The sequence below is a fragment of the Aphelocoma coerulescens genome, chromosome 1, assembly GCF_041296385.1.
Source record: "Aphelocoma coerulescens isolate FSJ_1873_10779 chromosome 1, UR_Acoe_1.0, whole genome shotgun sequence".
Taxonomy (NCBI): Eukaryota; Metazoa; Chordata; class Aves; order Passeriformes; family Corvidae; genus Aphelocoma; species Aphelocoma coerulescens.
The window spans coordinates 6,569,597-6,588,355 of NC_091013.1; the positions used below are offsets into that span (position 1 = coordinate 6,569,597).

The 18,759-nt window shown below is 47.0% G+C and overlaps 2 protein-coding genes and 1 long non-coding RNA gene across 3 annotated transcripts in view; 1 reads left to right on the forward strand and 2 right to left on the reverse strand.

The window, feature by feature from the left end:
- Positions 1-1,974: 1,974 nt before the first annotated feature.
- LOC138117753 (uncharacterized) lies at positions 1,975-4,335 on the reverse strand. The gene is made up of 3 exons (XR_011154839.1): positions 3,964-4,335; positions 3,678-3,853; positions 1,975-3,138 (listed from the first exon to the last, which is right to left on the reverse strand). It is a non-coding gene; the product is annotated as an uncharacterized lncRNA (long non-coding RNA).
- Positions 4,336-14,070: 9,735 nt separating this feature from the next.
- LOC138106063 (putative uncharacterized protein ENSP00000383309) lies at positions 14,071-15,846 on the reverse strand. The gene has a single exon (XM_069006078.1). It carries the CDS (start codon positions 15,844-15,846, stop codon positions 14,071-14,073), a length of 1,776 nt encoding a protein of 591 aa, XP_068862179.1.
- Positions 15,837-18,759, forward strand: part of EFHC2 (EF-hand domain containing 2) — a 57,528-nt gene continuing 54,605 nt past the window's right edge. Inside the window, exon 1 of the mRNA XM_069028319.1 lies at positions 15,837-15,886. Within this exon, the coding sequence (XP_068884420.1) occupies positions 15,845-15,886 (42 nt within the window). The 5' untranslated portion in view covers positions 15,837-15,844. The remainder of the gene's footprint in view (positions 15,887-18,759) is intronic.

An 18,759-nucleotide genomic window follows, 5' to 3' on the forward strand; every position in this document is an offset into this window, starting at 1 on the left:
GGTGTCGGTGGAATATGATCATCCCTGTGGGGTGGCCAACAGACCCTCACAGAGCCTGCAGTCCTCTTGTGGTTCCCAAGGCTGGGGGACCTGGTGGGACCAGAGAGCAGCTGCACTGCCACAGAGCAGCCACAGAGCTGCCAAGGCCAGCCTGGACAGGACTCCCAGAGCTGGGACCTTGGGCAGGCCCCTGTCCTGCTCCCATCTGAGGAGGAGCTCCCCTCAGACACCAGCTCATCCTCCAACACGGCCTCTGCTCTGCTTGGTGCCTGCTGTGCCAGTTTGGATGTCCAAGCTCATCTTTGATTGAATTTCAGCACTCAGGAAAAATAAAGCCATAGCGGAGTCGAGCTGGAATTATCCTGCAGAGAGCCAGAAAATCTGGTAGGGAGCCAGCGAGTGGCTGTGTGTGCCCATGTGTGTGCCCAAGCAGGCACCATCCCCCGGGGTTTGTGCACTGTGACTCCTTTGAGTCCTTGCTTCACCCCGAGATGTCAAAGTTAATTCCTGCTTTTCCAGGAGAACATGGACAGGACACAGCCATACCTGTGGTGTTTTGCAGCAGCTTCTCTCCATGTGTGGGACAGAACCCCTAAGGCTGGCAGGGACGTCAGGAGCTCAAAGCAACTTTACCTTAAGGGACAACAGGCATCCCAAAAAAGCTAGTTATGCCTTTGCAGTGGGAGGTAACACCAAAAACACAACCTGATCATCCCTAAATTCTGACTGGTCCCCAAACATCCTCACCTTTTTGTTGTTGTTGTTCTTTTAAAGGATCCAATGTGTCTACCTGCAGGTGTTTTCTCTCTTGAATTCTTGAGCTCTACCCCAAGCCTGTCTCAGCTTTCCCACCTCTGGCTGTAATTGTACCTCTCTAATCTGTGCAGTGATTTTCTGGGAGCTTTCTCAGGGCCCGACTTGAGGTTACACAGCTGTGCTGTGCCACAGCTGGGCCTTGGGTCCTTGGCACAGAGGCACCTGAGCTCCCCAGGGAGGGAGGCTACAGAGACAGGGAGAAGAGCACTGCACTGCCTGTGTTTTGGGAAAGACAACCAAACCTATAAAACCATGCTTTGCTCCTCAGGTCACACAGATGGGCATTGCTCCAATTCCTATTGACTTGGGGGTGACAAGGCAGTGCCTGCAGCCATCCCCCATCACTTTTGCTGCTCCAGAGGAGCTATATGACCTGCAAAACTAGTGTGTGCTGGGTGAAATTTGAGCACAAATATTTCTTCAAATTGCTAAAAGTGATACAGTTCCTGTGCAATGTATTATTCTCAGTTTTGGGTTGGGTTTCTTCCAACCTGCTCAGCACTGGGAGATGCACACATAGTCTTGTTTTCTCCTTGCTTCTTCCTTGATCCCCTTCAAGACAGTGGGCAGTGATGGACTTGATCTCCCTAGACCTGTTATCTAAACTGGAATGGTGGTGTGAGGTATCCACAGGTACTGCATGGATTTTCAAAGGCTGTCAGCACTTCTCATGGATGAGCAGCAGTGCTGTCTGATCCTGGATTTCAGAGAGGGCTTCTGTTCCTTGAAAAACAGGCTCCATTTTTCACAGAAGGCAAATTGAGTTTTGTGCAAGTTTCTTTCTGAAGAGAAGACACACCCAGAGCCAAACACACACAGCTGAAGGGGCAGCATCAGTCCTACCTCAATGAGAAAATGCTCCTGAGTGACTTCCAAAATCAGTGTATTTTGGTTTTGTTGATTATCTGCACCACTTTTCCTAATCTCCAGCATTGTTAGAAGTAGGAAGTGTTATTATGCAGATTACCTACTGTAGCTTTCCTTGGCTCAGCAATCAGTGACTTAGGCCACTGCGAGTTCAACAAGGGATTGGAGGCACCAGTCAGTTAAAGTCTCCAAACATTTTTGTTGGAACAAAATTGCAAACCTTTATCTCATTAAAAGAATTTACAGATTGCACACGACACTGATAAATAAGAGTATCAATTTAATGTCTGACAGGTCACCTCCCAGAGGAATAAAACCTGTGTTTGCAGAGGGATACAGATGGTTTTGAAATGGTCATTCCTGTCTCTTCCTTTTAAGAAAACTGCCTATTTTGTGGCCAAGTAGTACAAAAGCAAAATAATTTGGTAGAGTTATTTTAAAGCCAAAATCAGGTTCTCAGAAAATCTGTCTCCCAGTCTTCCAGTAGTTACAAGGTTGTTATAAAGAGGATTATCATCAACTGCTCATCATATCCATCAAAACAAGGACAAGAACAAATCAGCTTTGAAGTAAAGAAGATTTAGGACAGGAGATACAGAAAACTTCCTAATGATGGGAATCATGCAGCCCTGGAAGACATAATGCAGGAATGCCCCTATATACCCATGACTAAAATCTGTATTGTTGCACAGAGGGATTTAAATCACAATGACATAAGAACCTTTAATCCTGGCATCTGCTATATTTGTAACTGGAATGTTTTATCAGTCCTTTTTTTTTTTTTTTTCAGATCCTGTATTAATATTGATATGCTAATGAATTGTATAAAATGACAAGTGGTGTTTGCAGTATCTCCCTGCGATCTAGAAAACAGGTGGGGGAGCAACATTTGAAGGTGACACAAAGTTATCTAGGTTGGGCTGAACCAATAGAGAGAAAAGAATTCCCAGAAGTTTTGTCCAGTCTGAGCATGAAGGCAGTGGGACAATAAAGCTGTGTTGATTCTCATCTATGCAAAATTGTGTCCAGCAGATGGACTGGCCTGAAGTCCTCTGCACAGTGCTTGGTCCTAAATCACAGTCAGCAAAGTCAGGGAAAGACTGGGAAATTCACCTGGAAGCTCAGCATACACCAGTGGTCAAATCACAAACAGGATGTTGGGGGACATCTGGAGTGGAATGTAAAATAGGTTCAATATTGTGACATTTCAGTGCCATTAAGGTTTAGTGATTCCCCTGGAATACTGGATCTGGTCCTGGTCAGCCTAATACTCTGCAGAGACCTGCTCAGGAGAGCTGCTTTAGCTTAAGGAGCTTACTCAGATCTCTCTGCAGACAGGAATGAACTTTGGCTTTCTCCTAAGAGATATTTCACGGATCTCATCGTAGGTGACTGTTCCCCAAAATCCTTCAGAACAACCAGGTTTTCTCCCTTAAAAGAGATGTGGCCCTTTCTCTATCAAGAGACAGAAATGTAAGGCATGATTAATGAAAATTGTGAGAGAAGCTGAGAAAAAAACCCAGATGAAAATGGAGGAACCTGATTTACCCAGGGAGCAATCAGAACTGTACAAGCTAAGGAATCCAAGAGCAGGTCGGCCCGGCACTTCTGACTTTTTAATAGTAAGACAGCAAAACCCCCAGTGACACTGAGAGGCAGGGGATGAGAAGAGAGGAAGGCTGTTCCACACAATGAGGGGATGAAGCTTCACTCCCTTGACAGCCTTACAGGATTAAAGAAAATGTCATCCTCTCCTCAACTGATGGGACAACCAGCATCTGTGCTGGAAGGGCTGAAACATGAGCAGCCCCAGGGCTTGGGTTGCTGCACTTCAGATTATGACTTTACTTAATGTAGAAGCTGGATTCTCTTATTTACTCTTCTTTCACCAACAAGCAGTTTAATCACCCCCTCATATGGCTTCTGTATTTCTCCCTGACAGCTCTGGCCTAGCTACCTCCAGAGACAAAATGTCCCACCCTCTGGATCATTACCTGGGATATCCTTAGTCATTTCTGAGTGAGAATACAGTTGCCAGCTGTGCAGAAGGAAAAGGGACCACAGGAACAAGCCTGAATGTGCACCTTGGAGCAAAAGATGAGACAGATTGCCATGAGTGAAATGCCACCTGTCACTTCCCCTTTCCAGTGAGGTTCCAGCCAGGCCATTACTGCAGAGACACACCAAAATATCCTGGGTGAGAAACAGTGCATACACTCATTTACAGCATCCCACTGACCCTGGGGTGGATCAGCTGTACCTGGCAGAAATCTCTCTAACCTGTTGTTACAAGTACTGGAAGATGAGGCTGCTCAGGGGCGTGATGCTCTTCTTCACCATCAGAGCATTTTTCTGGTGTAACTGGATCACTTTTTGTCATGTCTTATCCACCACAGCCATTAAACACAGATAAAGAATCACAGTTTTAGATACTACATGCAAGAAAGCCCAAGGCTTAAAGTATCTTCCCCCACGTTTGCTACTCTCCTCAAAGCATTGGTCCAACCATCCAGGATGCATCAAAATGCTGTCAGTGCTGGGAAGGTTGTCTCCCTCTGAACTGTAAAGCTTCTGGAATCTTGTCCTTGGCCACACCTTTTCCTGGTATTTGACTTAGAAACACAGGCTGCTCACAAGCACCCAAAAAAACAACCTCACCAAACCTCATCTTCCTCTACCTCCTGCATCCTCTTTTAAAAAGGCCACAATTAGTCCCAGCTGTGAGAGCACACCCACCACTCACCTCTCTTCCTCCCCAGCTCCCTTCAACTCAGGTGGTCCCTGTATTTTACAGCTATTCCAGACCCCACAGTCTCCAGCATAGGCACCTGCATAAGCACTGGCAACAGAACCAGAGAGGATCTCACATTTTGTCTGTTTGAAAGCTCCCTCCAAACATATTTGTCTGCCCAGTCCTCCCTTGGCCCCCAGCACACACCCACACATATCCTTGTCTGCGGCCCACATTGCTTCTCTTGTACCTACAACATCTGTTTTTCCTTGTCATAAAAGGAAACTTGGTGGATTTGGAAAAAAGGCAAATCATATCAAGCCTCATCTAATTTTTAAACTGCATGTAATTATAAATCACCTGATTGGTTTAGTTTTTTTTATCAGGAATCACAGGGGTGGTGATTGTTTCTAATTCCCTGGCCCCACAATTCCCTGCCTCGGCTTTTAACAGAAGCACTATATTTGTCCCCTTCTAGTCTTCTTTAAAATAGGCACTAAGCTTTCTGAGCTTCTCAGCATCTGCCAATTTTCCTACCCATGGAGTAATTCTTCCCTTTTTTTTTCCCTTTTTGTTACTATAAAAAAATACCCTTAAAATGCCTTATTAGTATAAGCAAAGAATAGGAAAAGTATTTTATTTTGTGCTTTAGACTTTCTGATTTTGTCTCTGTATGCTCATGCTGAGTTGTTTTTTTTTTTTACATTCATTTTTAGATATTTGACCTAGTTTCTGTGCTCTGTGCTTCCCTTCTTGCACTTGAGATCATAGAAGAGCTTGTGATTTCACAGATATCTCCTACTGCATTTTCTATCCTTTCTACACACTGGGATATTTCGTGATTCTGCTGCTACAGTCTTTTGTTTATTTATTTATTTTTATTTTTAATGAACCATCAACTCATTCTGGAACTCTTTTCTTCCATGGATTTGATTCCCAAAGGAATTTATCCTCTGTATTAAGTCTGCTGCCTTCAAGTCCTTTGCCTTGAGGTTGATGTTCTCTTCCCCGCATTCCCTGAGGCTTACAAATCCTGCAACTCTCTCACCAACATCGTCCTCTACTTGCACACTCCCGAGTTGTTCCTCTCCCGTGGTAGGAACTCCAGGACTCCAGGGTCCCCACCTGGGAAGCTGCTTTCTGTACTGCTGCCTGGCAAAATGCTGGTGACACTCACCAAGGGCTGTCCCCTACTTTTTCATGTCCCTCAGAACTATGAGGGTGGTAAAAGACCCCCTCAAACCAATTAGCTCTTTGTTGAGGTTTTTTTTTTTTTTTTTAAATGACTCTGCTATCTGCTCAAAAGTGAGTCTCCTCTCTCTGAATATCTTAGTTAGGGGAAGAGGCAGAATGAAACAGATGTGATTTTTTGCTGCATCATTTCCTGCTACCGTTCAGAGATCAGGTTTATGGCGCTCCACACTCTTTGTCTGAGAAGGGATGTGTGTATCTGCTTTTCCCTCACCAGTTTCTATTTCTCCAGTTCAGTTCACTGCTTTCCATTTCTCCCTGCTGCCCACAGCCTCACGCAGACCCTGCAGAGCATCCTGGTGGGAGGGGAGGGCAGAGCCCTGGCAGTCCCTGAGCCTTCCCTGCTGTGAGACACCCGAGTTGCACAGAGCAGTAAGTGCCCCTTCACAGGCAAGACCTCTAAGGGAGATTACTTCACCCTTCCAAAAAGTCACATAAATTAGGCAGTAAAATTTTGCCCAAACCAGCAGCCACGACTTGACTATCAGGACCACTTTATTTCCCATTTCTTTAATAGGCAGCTTTTCTTCTTGATCATAAACCGCTTAAAATTTGATGCTGAGATCACGCTGGATCACTCAGTTCAGTCTGATTCGATCTTGTCATCTTCACTATGAACTGTCCCTACAATTTGAAACAGAAACATCACAGCTACATTAAATACCAATAAAATTATGTGCAAATACAAAGATTAACTCATTCTAACTTGATTTTTCACAGCATGATCCTATCCTCCTCATCCACATAAAAATCATTCAGCCGCAAAAGGCCCTTGAGCATAGCATGACATTTACAGCATCTCTGACTGTTTCTTGTTTGTTTCTCATAAATTTCCTTTAGTAATAACTTAGTCACTCAGCAACACTCTACAGCACACACATACATTACATGATTATCTCATATTTTATACAACACACGTTAAAGTAATTAATTTTCCCTGGCAAATGTCATACCAGTTAGTTCATCGTTAGGAGCCAAATATTTGTGCAACCATTTGTTACAAATATATGCACAACCACACAACACTTCAGCTCCCTGGTATTTATTAAGTGTAATTTAAAGGGACACTGTTGATGTTGTTACAGTCTCAACTTTCATGGTAGTTTTTGTTCCAGTTGAAATTCCCTTAATTATTGAACATCATCTCATTTATTTATTTATGAACTAACCTTGCTGCACTGTTTATCACATAAAAATAAATATGGTCTTGCTGTGGTGTGGAACATGCTAGTGGCCAGCAAATGTCTGGCATGGCAGAAGGCTTTCTTCTCTCATTTCATCTTTATCCTTTCATTGACAAGATCTGGAGTTTGCCCCATCTTTAAGGTAGAAATACAGCAAAATAGGTACCTCGTTCATAAAAAGAACTGATTTTAATCACAAGCTCAGAATGAACTCCAGGTGAAGAGATTTCTTTCTGTGCTATCACAGGTTGCCTCTAAGCAAAGAGACAAAACCCCACCAGGACAGCGGCTCAGATTTCAATGGATGGAAGGCAAGTTAGCCATGAAACATCAGGATCAGTTGCCTTGAAAAATACATTTTAAGGGCATGAAACCACCTCTGATAGACAGTGAAGTCTGCTTCTCCCATCCTGAAATTAGGTCTTACCCATACTCCTCACACACTGATACAAAAGCAAAGCCCTTCAAAGTGCATTTAGAGAGCGGAAGAACAGCAGTGGAGCCGTGCAGAGAGAAATTGTGCTCAGAGAGTCAGCAGGCTGAGCCAGACGTCTCCATTCAAGCTAACAGCCCAATAAATCCTATTCCCTGAAGATCACTTATTCTTCAGCACGTTCAATCAACAGGTTTGGAAAGGAGGACCCGACACTTTTCTCACTTATTTTGGCCTTCTATGAGAAAAGCGGCAGTGAAGAAAAGAAGCAGAACAAGTGGGAATGAGAAGGGGCAGGAGGAAGCACAAACGTAAGAAAGCAGAAAGGCAGGGGAAAGAAATATTGAGAAGAAATATTGAGAAGACATAGCAGAGGAAAGCAGAGATGAGAGTGACTGGAACAGTGCAGCACATTGGTGAGAGGGAGTTCTTTTAGGTTATTGTGCATTGCTACCTTTTATTGAAGGGAGACGCACTCAGACTGGAACAGAGAGAAAAGCAGAGCTGGAAGTTCAGGAGAAACATGAACTATCACGAAGGCAGAGTGCCAAAAAGTCTGGTTCACTAAACTTGGCAAAACGCTGAAGGGAGATGTGATTGCTATCTTCCATTATGTAAGCAGAAGACATTGGACAGCAAAAAAAAAAAACTACATTATTCAAAGGACAATGCCAAAACAAGGATCAAAAGGATCTGTTTCCCAAGAATGCCCTTAGGCTGGAAGTTAGAATAAAGTCCTAATCAGTAAAGGAATTAGGTTTGGGGTAAACCTCAATTCCTAACCTATTCATAACTGACCAATTTCAGCTGGTTTTGAGAAGCTGGTATTGACCAAGACTTTTGACCCATACAGATGACCCAGCTATCATTAAGACAGAGCTTGATTAAAAAACCAATTTCTGGTGTAGTGCCTGCAATTGCCAATGTCTTGGTCTCTGTGACAAAGAGGATTACAGTCACTCCTGTTCTGCTATTATCCTGGCAGGCTTCACCAGTTTTGAGACCACTGCTTGGAAACCCAAAGTGCACTTGTTGCTTTGATAACTTATACTACCTTAATTTTTTTCCTATGGACAATGAGCTATCATATTTGAAGCAGAATGGATGAATTCTCAAAGCAGCTTTGATCTGTCCTAGATCCTCAAAGCAGCCTGCAAGAATAGCTTGAAAGCTTTTTATTTAAAATAAGTGGCATTTCCTCCCCTCTCATTTTGAAATAGATGATGAATGCAGGGCAAATTCTACTGTCAGCTTGATCATGAAAGCAACTAGAATTCTAAACCGGCCTTGATCAATAGCAGTTTCTGGTAATTGACTGTAATCTATCTATCTAGTTATTGCCATGGGAATTTTAAATATTGTTGGTGGTTTTTTTTGTTGTTGCTGTTGCATCCATCAGCTGCAGAGATGAAGCTTGAAAATGGAGGATGGGAGAAGAGGGAGGAATTGATCAGTCATGCAGCCTCAGCTGATGGCGTGTCCTCAAGGCAGCTTGCAAGACTTGGGGAAACGCTGACAGAATTTTCCTGGGCAGAAGGGAGCAGACTGGTAGGTCTGGCTGAACAGAGCCAGGGCTGGGGTTTCTTAGGGGCTTGTAGTGCCTCATCGGTAATGGGCATGGAGAGTCAGGCTACTGGCAAGTTACACCCCTGGTGGAAAGCAGGAAAGGTGTATTGACACTTCTGCTGAGCCAAACCCCTGGTTTTTTGTCAGAAAGGCAGCATGAGAGGAAAGCCAGGAAATGTTTGTGACCTGCATGAGTTCAGTCCCATCGACATCCCAAAGAGGTCAGGAGTGAAGGAAGGAGAGTAAGTACAGTCAGGAGGGTAATAGCCACCTCCCTCCTTTATTGTGCCCATGGGTGCAGCTCCTCATTTGTTCTGCAGTGTCTGACAGAGGTTTGGGTGCTGCACTTGACTGACAGCAGCATTTCCCTGACTTCCACGGGACTGCCTGGGGGTGGTTGCCCTGTCGGGCTGTGAGAGTCACTGTGCCTCCCTGCCTCGGGGGCTTTATGCTCCCAAGTGATTTGTCTTCACCCTAAAAGCGATGTTATCTGGAGGGAGAAAGGCATGCTTGGCTCTTGCAGAGGTGACACACAACTGGGAGGCCTCAGCTGCACTTTGATGTGTGGTTACGTTACTGCCAAGCTCCATGTTCATACTTCATTCCCATCGGTGTTAGGAGTGTTACTTAAAAGTTTTTCCAACTCTTCCCAGCAACTGCTGCATGCTGTATTAAATGCATGTCTATAGCTTAATTGAGAAAAAAAAATCTGCATTCCGCTCTGAATTAAATTAGAGGCTTTTCTGTCAGGTTCATTTTACCAGTGTGCCTGCATCTCAAATCAGCCCACATAAGGAGGGTGAGGAGGAGCTGAACAGCTACTCCCTGCTGCAGATCTCACTGAATATATGCAGCGGGGGCAACTCAAAGGTATCTACCAGGCCCAGAATATTTCTCTTTTCATGTACTTTCAGAGGTGTGGGGGACACAGGAAAGCAGCCCCCCATAGTCCCCCTGACTTCCATGACACGGAAGTCAGGCTGATTGCAAATATCCCCTGAGAAGCTCACACCTTATGTAAAAGAGCTGGGTATCAGATGAGTAGGAACTTCAAAACACTTCAAACAGGCACAGCAAAGTGAAACTTGCCCACCGAGCTTGTTCTGTGAGACAGAGCACTTCTTCTATCCAGTTTCCAGAGGTTGAGGAGGTTGTGAGATGGGATGATGGGGTGGGGACACAAGGACAGGAAAACCAGCCTGTTGCAGGGCTCCTCACACACAGGCTGTGCCAGGGAGGCAGCACCTGTGGGGATACTGTGCCTCCATCCCTCATCCCTGCCCAATACCTCTGTCCCCAAAGGGCATGGCACGTCTCACTGAGGGGGCTCATGGTGGAACAGGCTGAATTGGAGCAATTGGCCATGGAAAGGTCATTCCAGCTAAGGAAACCTCCCAGTGAGACCCAAATGGCTCTAACTGTTTTTCTGTTCTCCTCTCCCCTATGGCATCATCAGGAGGAAAAGGTTACAGGCCATGAGATGTGGAAATTCACACTTTGCACTTTGCCTTCCTGAGCCAGTAGGCAGCTGCAGGAATAACGCACCAATTATCCATGTGGTACATGGCCAGCACAGATCTGTGGGCACAAAGGTGCCAGATTTTCCCCATGTGGGTTGTCTGGAGCACTCCACAGCTGCAGCCCAATGCTGTGGTCTCACCATTGTTTCCTGGCCACTGAAGAAGTATATTCATGGGCTACGTGTTCATTGACTGGTGAAAACAAAATGAATGAGGTAATAAAGACATGGGAAAACATAAGGAATCGATATTTCTAGGACTGTTCATTGATGGTAGCAGCTGACCCTCAGAGTACCACAGTGAACAGCCACATTGGGGTTTGCCCTCCTTCCCCCACCATGGGCTGGCCAGGCAGGGCTGTGTTTGATTCCCCTAATCCAATCCCCTCTGTGACTTCTGCAATGCCTCCCACAGCATTCAGTGTTTTTCTAAGACAGGCCTAAGGAAGAGGGTATTAATAGGTAGTAATTTTCTATTCTTAATTTCTGGTACCTAATTAAGTGTATGCCACAGTTCAGCTTTGATTCAGGTTTCAGTGTGCTGTATGACGATCCACATAGGGTCATAATTCACTTTAAACTGGGAAGCCTGGGAACAATCTGATTTTGGGCAGCCCAGCCTTACCACGGCCTGTAAAACCAGTCCCAGGAAGAGGATGAAGTCACAGATATGACAGAAGCAGAGATATGTCTTCACAGAGAAGCAACACTAAATTATGCTGATTTTAGTCAAACCTTCCTGGTCTCCTCTTCTTTCTAAATTTTCCTATTTTAACTGACAAAACTTGATCAGACCTGGCCTTCCACTCAGACAAATGGTCTAAGCCTGGAGCCAGAAGCATTTGGTCAGAGTGAAAGCCAGTATTTTTTTTTTAAATTGAGCCTCTTTGGAAAGTTTTGCCTGGCTCAGTTTACAATTTGTACTCCCCTACTCATTTCAAGTTTGCCAGTAAAACTCAATCCCAACACAAAGAGAGTAGAATAGTTGTCTTTTTATCACAAAAGCAGGGTTTTCCATGTTTTCCCCAGCTTTAGCTTCCCTCCTGCTCTCTCCCTCCTTTGAACTGTACCACGAATGCAGTCCTGTGTACATCCACCACTATCATCTGCACAGTACTCAGAACACACAGTTAATTTTCTACTGCCAACTGCTTACTGTTGTTGTCATTAACAATCTTCATTTAATAAAAAGCTTTTATCAAAATTGGTTTTCCTGGAGTACTTTCATTTTTCCCAGAAAAGGCATTAAAATTAATTTGTTTTCACTCAGTCTGTGCTATTGAGTGAATACAGCAAGGAACAAAAAAGATAAACATGTGAGAGAAACCCCAAAGAGAAGGTAATGTTGAAAGAAGCAATTGTGTTCTAAAGTAGATTATACTCTTTTTTTTTTTTTTTTTCATTTGAAAGAAAACAAAATTATTGAAGACTGGGAGAAAACATGAAATTGCAGTGGTGGTTTGGTGCACAAGGAGGTTGCTCCCCTTCCCTACAGCTCCCTGTGGCTTCTTTACTTGGGGAGGCAGAGGTGCAGAAAGATTTGACCTTAGGATTTAGGGACAATTCACAGGTTTTTCTGCTGGAAATGCACTGGACTCTACTGATACTGTGCATTTCACTGACCTTCCTCCAGGAAGTTTCTTTTGCATGTTTTTCTTTTGCATCTTTTGCATGCAGCCTCTGCCCATAGTGCCTGAAACTTTTGAGCAACGGTTTATTATTGATATCAGAGGGGATATTGAGACATTTCAACCACCCAGTTATGCAATGAGCCACAAAAATGAAACAGGAGATAATAATCCTTCCTTCCTTCCTTCCTTCCTTCCTTCCTTCCTTCCTTCCTTCCTTCCTTCCTTCCTTCCTTCCTTCCTTCCTTCCTTCCTTCCTTCCTTCCTTCCTTCCTTCCTTCCTTCCTCCCAAAAAAACAAAAACAAAAACAACAAAACAACAAATCAACCCCAAAATAATTTTCCCTGAACTGACAGTTTCAGAAATTGGAACATTTTTGGCAAAATTCCAATTCAGAGAGCAAATTCTGCACAAGTGTTCCCAGGGGCCTGGACAGGGAGTCCCTCCCAGGCTTGCTCAGACTGAACACATCGCCCATGCTGTTCCACGAGCCTCTGTTTGAGGGAGGAGGGATGACATGTTATGGGAATTTCATGGTCTGATGCATCATAGAGTATGAAATATGGCAGGGGAGATCCACTCCATCCATGAGAATAAGGACATTCAGCAGGTGAAGTAGAGCTCCTCTGAGACAGGGTGATGGCAGATCAGAATTGGAGTATTTCAGTTTAAGCAATTTCATCCATAAACTAATTTTTCTGTAAAAAGCCGTTCTAATTAAAAAAAAAAAAAAAAAATTAATGAACAGCTTTACGTAAAATGGAGGAACATAACATAGCACACTTGCTGTTCTCTGGAATTGGCTTTGGAAGTGATCTGGAATGCATCTTCCCTTATTAACAAGGAAAATGTTACTTCCATTAAAGAAAGAAACAACCCTTCCCCCTGCCAGCCATCCGTGAGAAACTCTCACTGTATTTTGTGTTTGAAATTTAAATTTTTGCATAATACCACCCACTGTACAAAATGAATGTGATTAAAATGATGCTTCCTCTAATTTTCAATTAAAATATATTTTAAATATTTACCTTTCCACACTAAATGCAAAAGCAGATGCATAGTACAGCTCTGGGAAACCAGAAGGTGGAAACCCACTGACCCAGTTTTGCCATCCCGGTGGACTAAAATGCAAAAAAACCAACAAAAAGCTGTAAAAGCATCCCACCTCCCCCTCCCCCAAGCCTGACAGGGCCCCAGAGTAAAATGTGCTGTGCAAAAGTCACAAAACGAAAAACATTAAAAATTAATTGGTGCAGAAAATGGCAAATGGGGTGGGATTTGCCCCATCTGTGCCCTGCTTCCAGAGGTATTGGGGGGCACCATGTCCAGTGAGGTCACCGCTCCTCACCAGGTGGGAGAGAGCAAGGGAACAAGGCAAAGATTTGGGCCTGAGGTAAATTTTCACAGAATCCTTTAGGTTGGAAAAGACCTCTGAGATCACCGAGTCCAACCCATGAGCAAACACCCCCGTGTCACCCAGACCATGGCTCTGAGTGCCACGTCCAGTCTTTCCCTGAACACCTCCAGGGATGGTGACTCCACCGCCTCCCTGGGCAGCCCATTCCGATGTCTAATCAGCCTTTCTGTGAAGAAACTCCTCCTGATGTCCAGCCTAAACCTCCCCCGGCGCAGCTGTTGACTGTGTTCTCTCCTCTTGTCACTTGTTCCCTGGGAGAAGAGCCTGATCCCCACCTGGCCACAGCACCCTTTCAGGGAGCTGTAGGGAGCAGTAAGGTCACCCCAGAGCTCCCTTTTCTCCAGCTATTGAGAGATTTGTGATGAAAAAGGCCACACATTTTGAAAAATTAAATAAATGGACATAGTATGTGCTAGTGTTGGATTTAATATATATTTAGTATTCAGTAAATAATGATGTATAATAAATACTACATAAATATATGTTTCATAGATATATTTTAGATTTCATATATTTATGTATTTTAATACATATTTATATATTGTAGTATGTTTATGTAATACATATAATATGTAATATATAATATGTAATATATTTCTATATTTATACACATTAATTAAAGGAATCTATTAAAATAATAATGAATTTATTTCTACTTCAATACCGCTGACTCCAGGCCCGCGCTTGGTGGGGCCGGGGCTCCTGCGGAAAAAAGCCGGGACCTGCTTGCATTCCCCCGGGCCGTATCGCGGGATGGAGCGGGTCCGGGATGGAGCGGTCCGGGATGGAGCGGTCCGGGATGGAGCGGGTCGGGATGGAGCGGTTCGGGATGGAGCGGTCCGGGATAGAGCGGCACGGGATGGAGCGGTCGGGGATGGATTGGTCCGGGATGGAGCGGTCCGGGCTGGAGCGGTCCGGGATGGAGCGGTTCGGGATGGAGCGGGTCGGGATGGAGCGGGTCGGGATGGAGCGGGTTGGGATGGAGCGGTCCGGGATGGAGCGGTTCGGGATGGAGCGGGTCGGGATGGAGCGGTTCGGGATGGAGCGGTTCGGGATGGAGCGGTTCGGGATGGATTGGTCCGGGCTGGAGCGGTCCGGGATGGAGCGGTCCGGGATGGAGCGGGTCGGGATGGAGCGGGTCGGGATGGAGCGGGTCGGGATGGAGCGGTTCGGGATGGAGCGGTCCGGGATGGAGCGGTCCGGGATGGAGAGGTTCGGGATGGAGCGGTTCGGGATGGAGCGGTCCGGGATGGAGCGGTCCGGGATGGAGGGTCCGGGATGGAGCGGTCCGGGATGGAGCGGCACGGGATGGAGAGGTGCGGGATGGAGCGGGTTGGGATGGAGCGGTTCGGGATGGAGCGGTTCGGGATGGAGCGGTCCGGGATGGATTGGTCCGGGATGGAGGGTCCGGGATGGAGCGGTCCGGGATGGAGCGGCACGGGATGGAGAGGTGCGGGATGGAGCGGGTTGGGATGGAGCGGTTCGGGATGGAGCGGTCCGGGATGGAGCGGCACGAGATGGAGCGGTCCGGGATGGAGCGGTCCGGGATGGAGCGGTCCGGGATGGATTGGTCCGGGATGGATTGGTCCGGGATGGATTGGTCCGGGATGGAGCGGTCCGGGATGGATTGGTCCGGGATGGATTGGTCCGGGATGGAGCGGTCCGGGATGGAGCGGGTTGGGATGGAGCGGTCCGGGATGGATTGGTCCGGGATGGAGCGGTCCGGGATGGATTGGTCCGGGATGGAGCGGTCCGGGATGGATTGGTCCGGGATGGAGGGTCCGGGATGGAGCGGTCCGGGATGGAGCGGCACGGGATGGAGAGGTGCGGGATGGAGCGGGTTGGGATGGAGCGGTTCGGGATGGAGCGGTCCGGGATGGAGCGGCACGAGATGGAGCGGTCCGGGATGGAGCGGTCCGGGATGGAGCGGTCCGGGATGGATTGGTCCGGGATGGATTGGTCCGGGATGGATTGGTCCGGGATGGAGCGGTCCGGGATGGATTGGTCCGGGATGGATTGGTCCGGGATGGAGCGGTCCGGGATGGAGCGGGTTGGGATGGAGCGGTCCGGGATGGATTGGTCCGGGATGGAGCGGGTTGGGATGGAGCGGTCCGGGATGGATTGGTCCGGGATGGGGCGGTCCGGGATGGATTGGTCCGGGATGGAGCGGTCCGGAATGGATTGGTCCGGGATGGATTGGTCCGGGATGGATTGGTCCGGGATGGATTGGTCCGGGATGGAGCGGTCCGGGATGGATTGGTCCGGGATGGATTGGTCCGGGATGGATTGGTCCGGGATGGATTGGTCCGGGATGGATTGGTCCGGGATGAGCGCCCGCGCCCGCCCGCGCGTCTCCCGCCCCGTGACGTCACGGCCGCATGACGTCAGCGGCGCGCGGTCTCCGGGCGGCGGCGGCGGTTGAGGGGCGGCCATGGCGCTGCCGCTGCTGCCCGGCTTCTCCCGCCGCCGCAACGTGAGTGCCCGCCCGGGCAGCCTCCTGCCCGCCCTCCTGCCCGCCCTCCTGCCCTGCCCCGGAGCCGCGGGGCCGTGCGGGCCGTGCCGGAGGCGGTTCCCGGGGGTGGCGGGGCCGTTCCTGCCGCCCCCAGCCCCCTTGGGTGCGCTGAGCTCCCCCGGCCTCAGCGGCGGGGTGAGGGCGCTGTGCGGCGGGACGGGAGGAGCTGCGGCCAAAGCTGCGCCGGGGGAGGTTTAGGCTGAACATCAGGAGGAGTTTCTTCACCGAAAGGCTGATTAGACATCGGAATGGTCTGCCCAGGGAGGCGGTGGAGTCACCGTCCCTGAAGGTGTTCAGGGAAAGACCGGACGTGGCACTCAGAGCCATGGTCTGGGTGACGCGGGGGTGATCGGTCATGGGTTGGACTCGGTGATCTCAGAGGTCTTTTCCAACCTCATTGACTCTGTGATTCTGTGATCTGACAGCTGCTGTGGGGCAATTTGAGCTCTTGTTGCACCTCTAACAGAACAAAACAAGGGGAGACAGATACCCTCTCCATAAACCAAAAAAGCCTTGCAGAGGGGGCAGTGCCAGGGATGCTGATGTGCTGTTTCAGGGCTGCCAATACCATTAATGCAGGCTAAATGGACAAGATGCTATTTTTATCATAGCAGAAAAAAGAGAAGGCTGCCATCACTTCTTTAAAGTTTTTTGTCAAGGATAGGTAGGAATTCACTGAACACGCTATTGTAAAGTGGAGCAGGAGGCAAGGCAGGATTTGTGCACAGCACTCTAGCTGGTGCCTTCAGGAGGCAAACAAAACAGTGTATTTTAATATTTTTAATAATGTTCCAGAGAAGCTGTTGATGCCCCATCCCTGGATGTGTTCAGGCCGGGTTGGGTGGAGCTCTGAGCAGCCTGCTCTAAGAGGAAGGTGTCCCTACCCATGACAGGGTGCTGGAACTGAATGATCTTTAAGGTCCCTTCCAACCTAGGCCCTTCTATGATTCTGTGATAGATATGTAGACACAATCAAAGCCGCCCAGGTACAGGGAGCATGAAATTGTGTAGAAATATGTGGACTCCCAGCCTCACTCTGTGTGTCAGCACTGCACAGGTGTGTACAAACACAGGACATCTTGCAAGAGCAGCCCAGCCAAGAAACTAAGGATCTTTCAGGCAGCTTCTCCCCTGGAAACAGCTGGATGCTGTTGTTTTGGAAGGGGTTAAAAAAAGGTCTGGTGATGAATACTCAGTCTCTTGCTGAATTGAGATTTGTATTGTTAAGGGTTGGTTGTGTGTATAACACTTGAGGTGGCTGCTGAGTGGGCGTACCAGCAACGCTGGAATTGGTGTGTGCCATTGGTACCTGCTGGGTGGAAGCAGAATAGCTCAACTCAGTGATATCTGTGGCTTTATTGTTCTCCCAACTTCAATTTACCTGAATTGATTTGATTTAACTTCATATGCTTGGGAAGAGTTACTAACAGAGAGTGTTGAGCACCCCATGCTGAAGTGCATACAGTGAGTATGTTATGAGAACTAAAGGTGTGAAAGCTGTCACAAATTGCCATGAGGCAGCATTGTAAACCCATAGTTAGACCCTTGTTTGGGCTCCAGATTGCTCTTTTTGTTAATCCTTGAGACAGTGGAGTTAATAACGCTAACTCACCTCCACAAATGAGAGCCTGAGAACAACATATTTAAAGGAAAAAAGTGTCACTGCTATAGATAAAATGAAAAGGAAGAAAGGGTTTCCACCTGTTAGGACACTGAGCATCACCATCAGCGCCTCTTATTGCATGAAAACAACAGTGGCAGAGCATTCCCTGAAGAAGGATGCAAGGGGACAGGGGATTGCTCTTCCAGTCAGCCCTTGGTTTGTAATTATGGGTATTAATTCCACTCATCACACTGTTCAAGCTCCTTGTGAAATCATCTTGTCTCTGCCCCTAATGCTTCCACCTGCCTCATCTGTAGGCCCAAGAGAGGCAGTGGAAGAGGAGTACATATGTGTTTTGTCTCCCTTGGATGTGTTTGATAAGGTGGCTGGGCTGCCTCCAGAAAATCAGAGCTTTAAGGTAGTGTTCAAAATCAAAATTACAGTAGTTTGTGTACACAGAAGTCCATCCATCAAATAAATCTGCTTCACCTCTTTCAAAACAGAAATCCAAAGATCAGCTGCTCATCAGCAGTGCCTGTGGTTTTTTGTTTGTGGGTGATAGGAGATCTAGCAATACAGGTATTTTGAGCACGTGGTGGAAACACAGCATGTAATAGGTTTGCTCCATTACTGCAAGAAGAAGTTTGTGCATTTGGAGCCTGGACTGTATTAGGGATGGCACTGGTTACAAGTACTCACTTTATTCGTGTTCCTGGTCTGCCTCCCACTCTCAAAAGCAGCTGCTCCTTCTGATACTGGATTGATGTCCTTGCCTGTGTCAGCAGCTGAGGAGTAGGGTGAGAAACACATACTCACGTGGGTCAGATTTGCCAAGTGCTGGCTGACCAGTGTATTTTCCTGCCTGAGGTAAGGTGCAGGGATGACTGTTTGAAATCCCTCTCAGAGAGAAAATTCCATGCAACAGTTCTGCGTGGCATTTCTTAGAGAATCCAACAATAAGTTTATAGATCTCAGGAGGAAAACACATCCTTGAAAAACTGCAAAAAATTCTGTTGAAAACTTTAGTGGCACAGCAGAAATTCCACATCTTCCTTGTTTATTGCAGAAGCTTGGAATAGCCCAACTATGCTACTGTGGCTGTCTCTATGTTTCCTGCCCAAAATATTTTCCGCTGCTCTGTAACCCACAAAATGGGACATTAGTTTTTCTTGACCAAGAACATTTGCCAACCTCTTTATAAGTAACTGTGCCTGCTGTCCTTTCGTCTTTC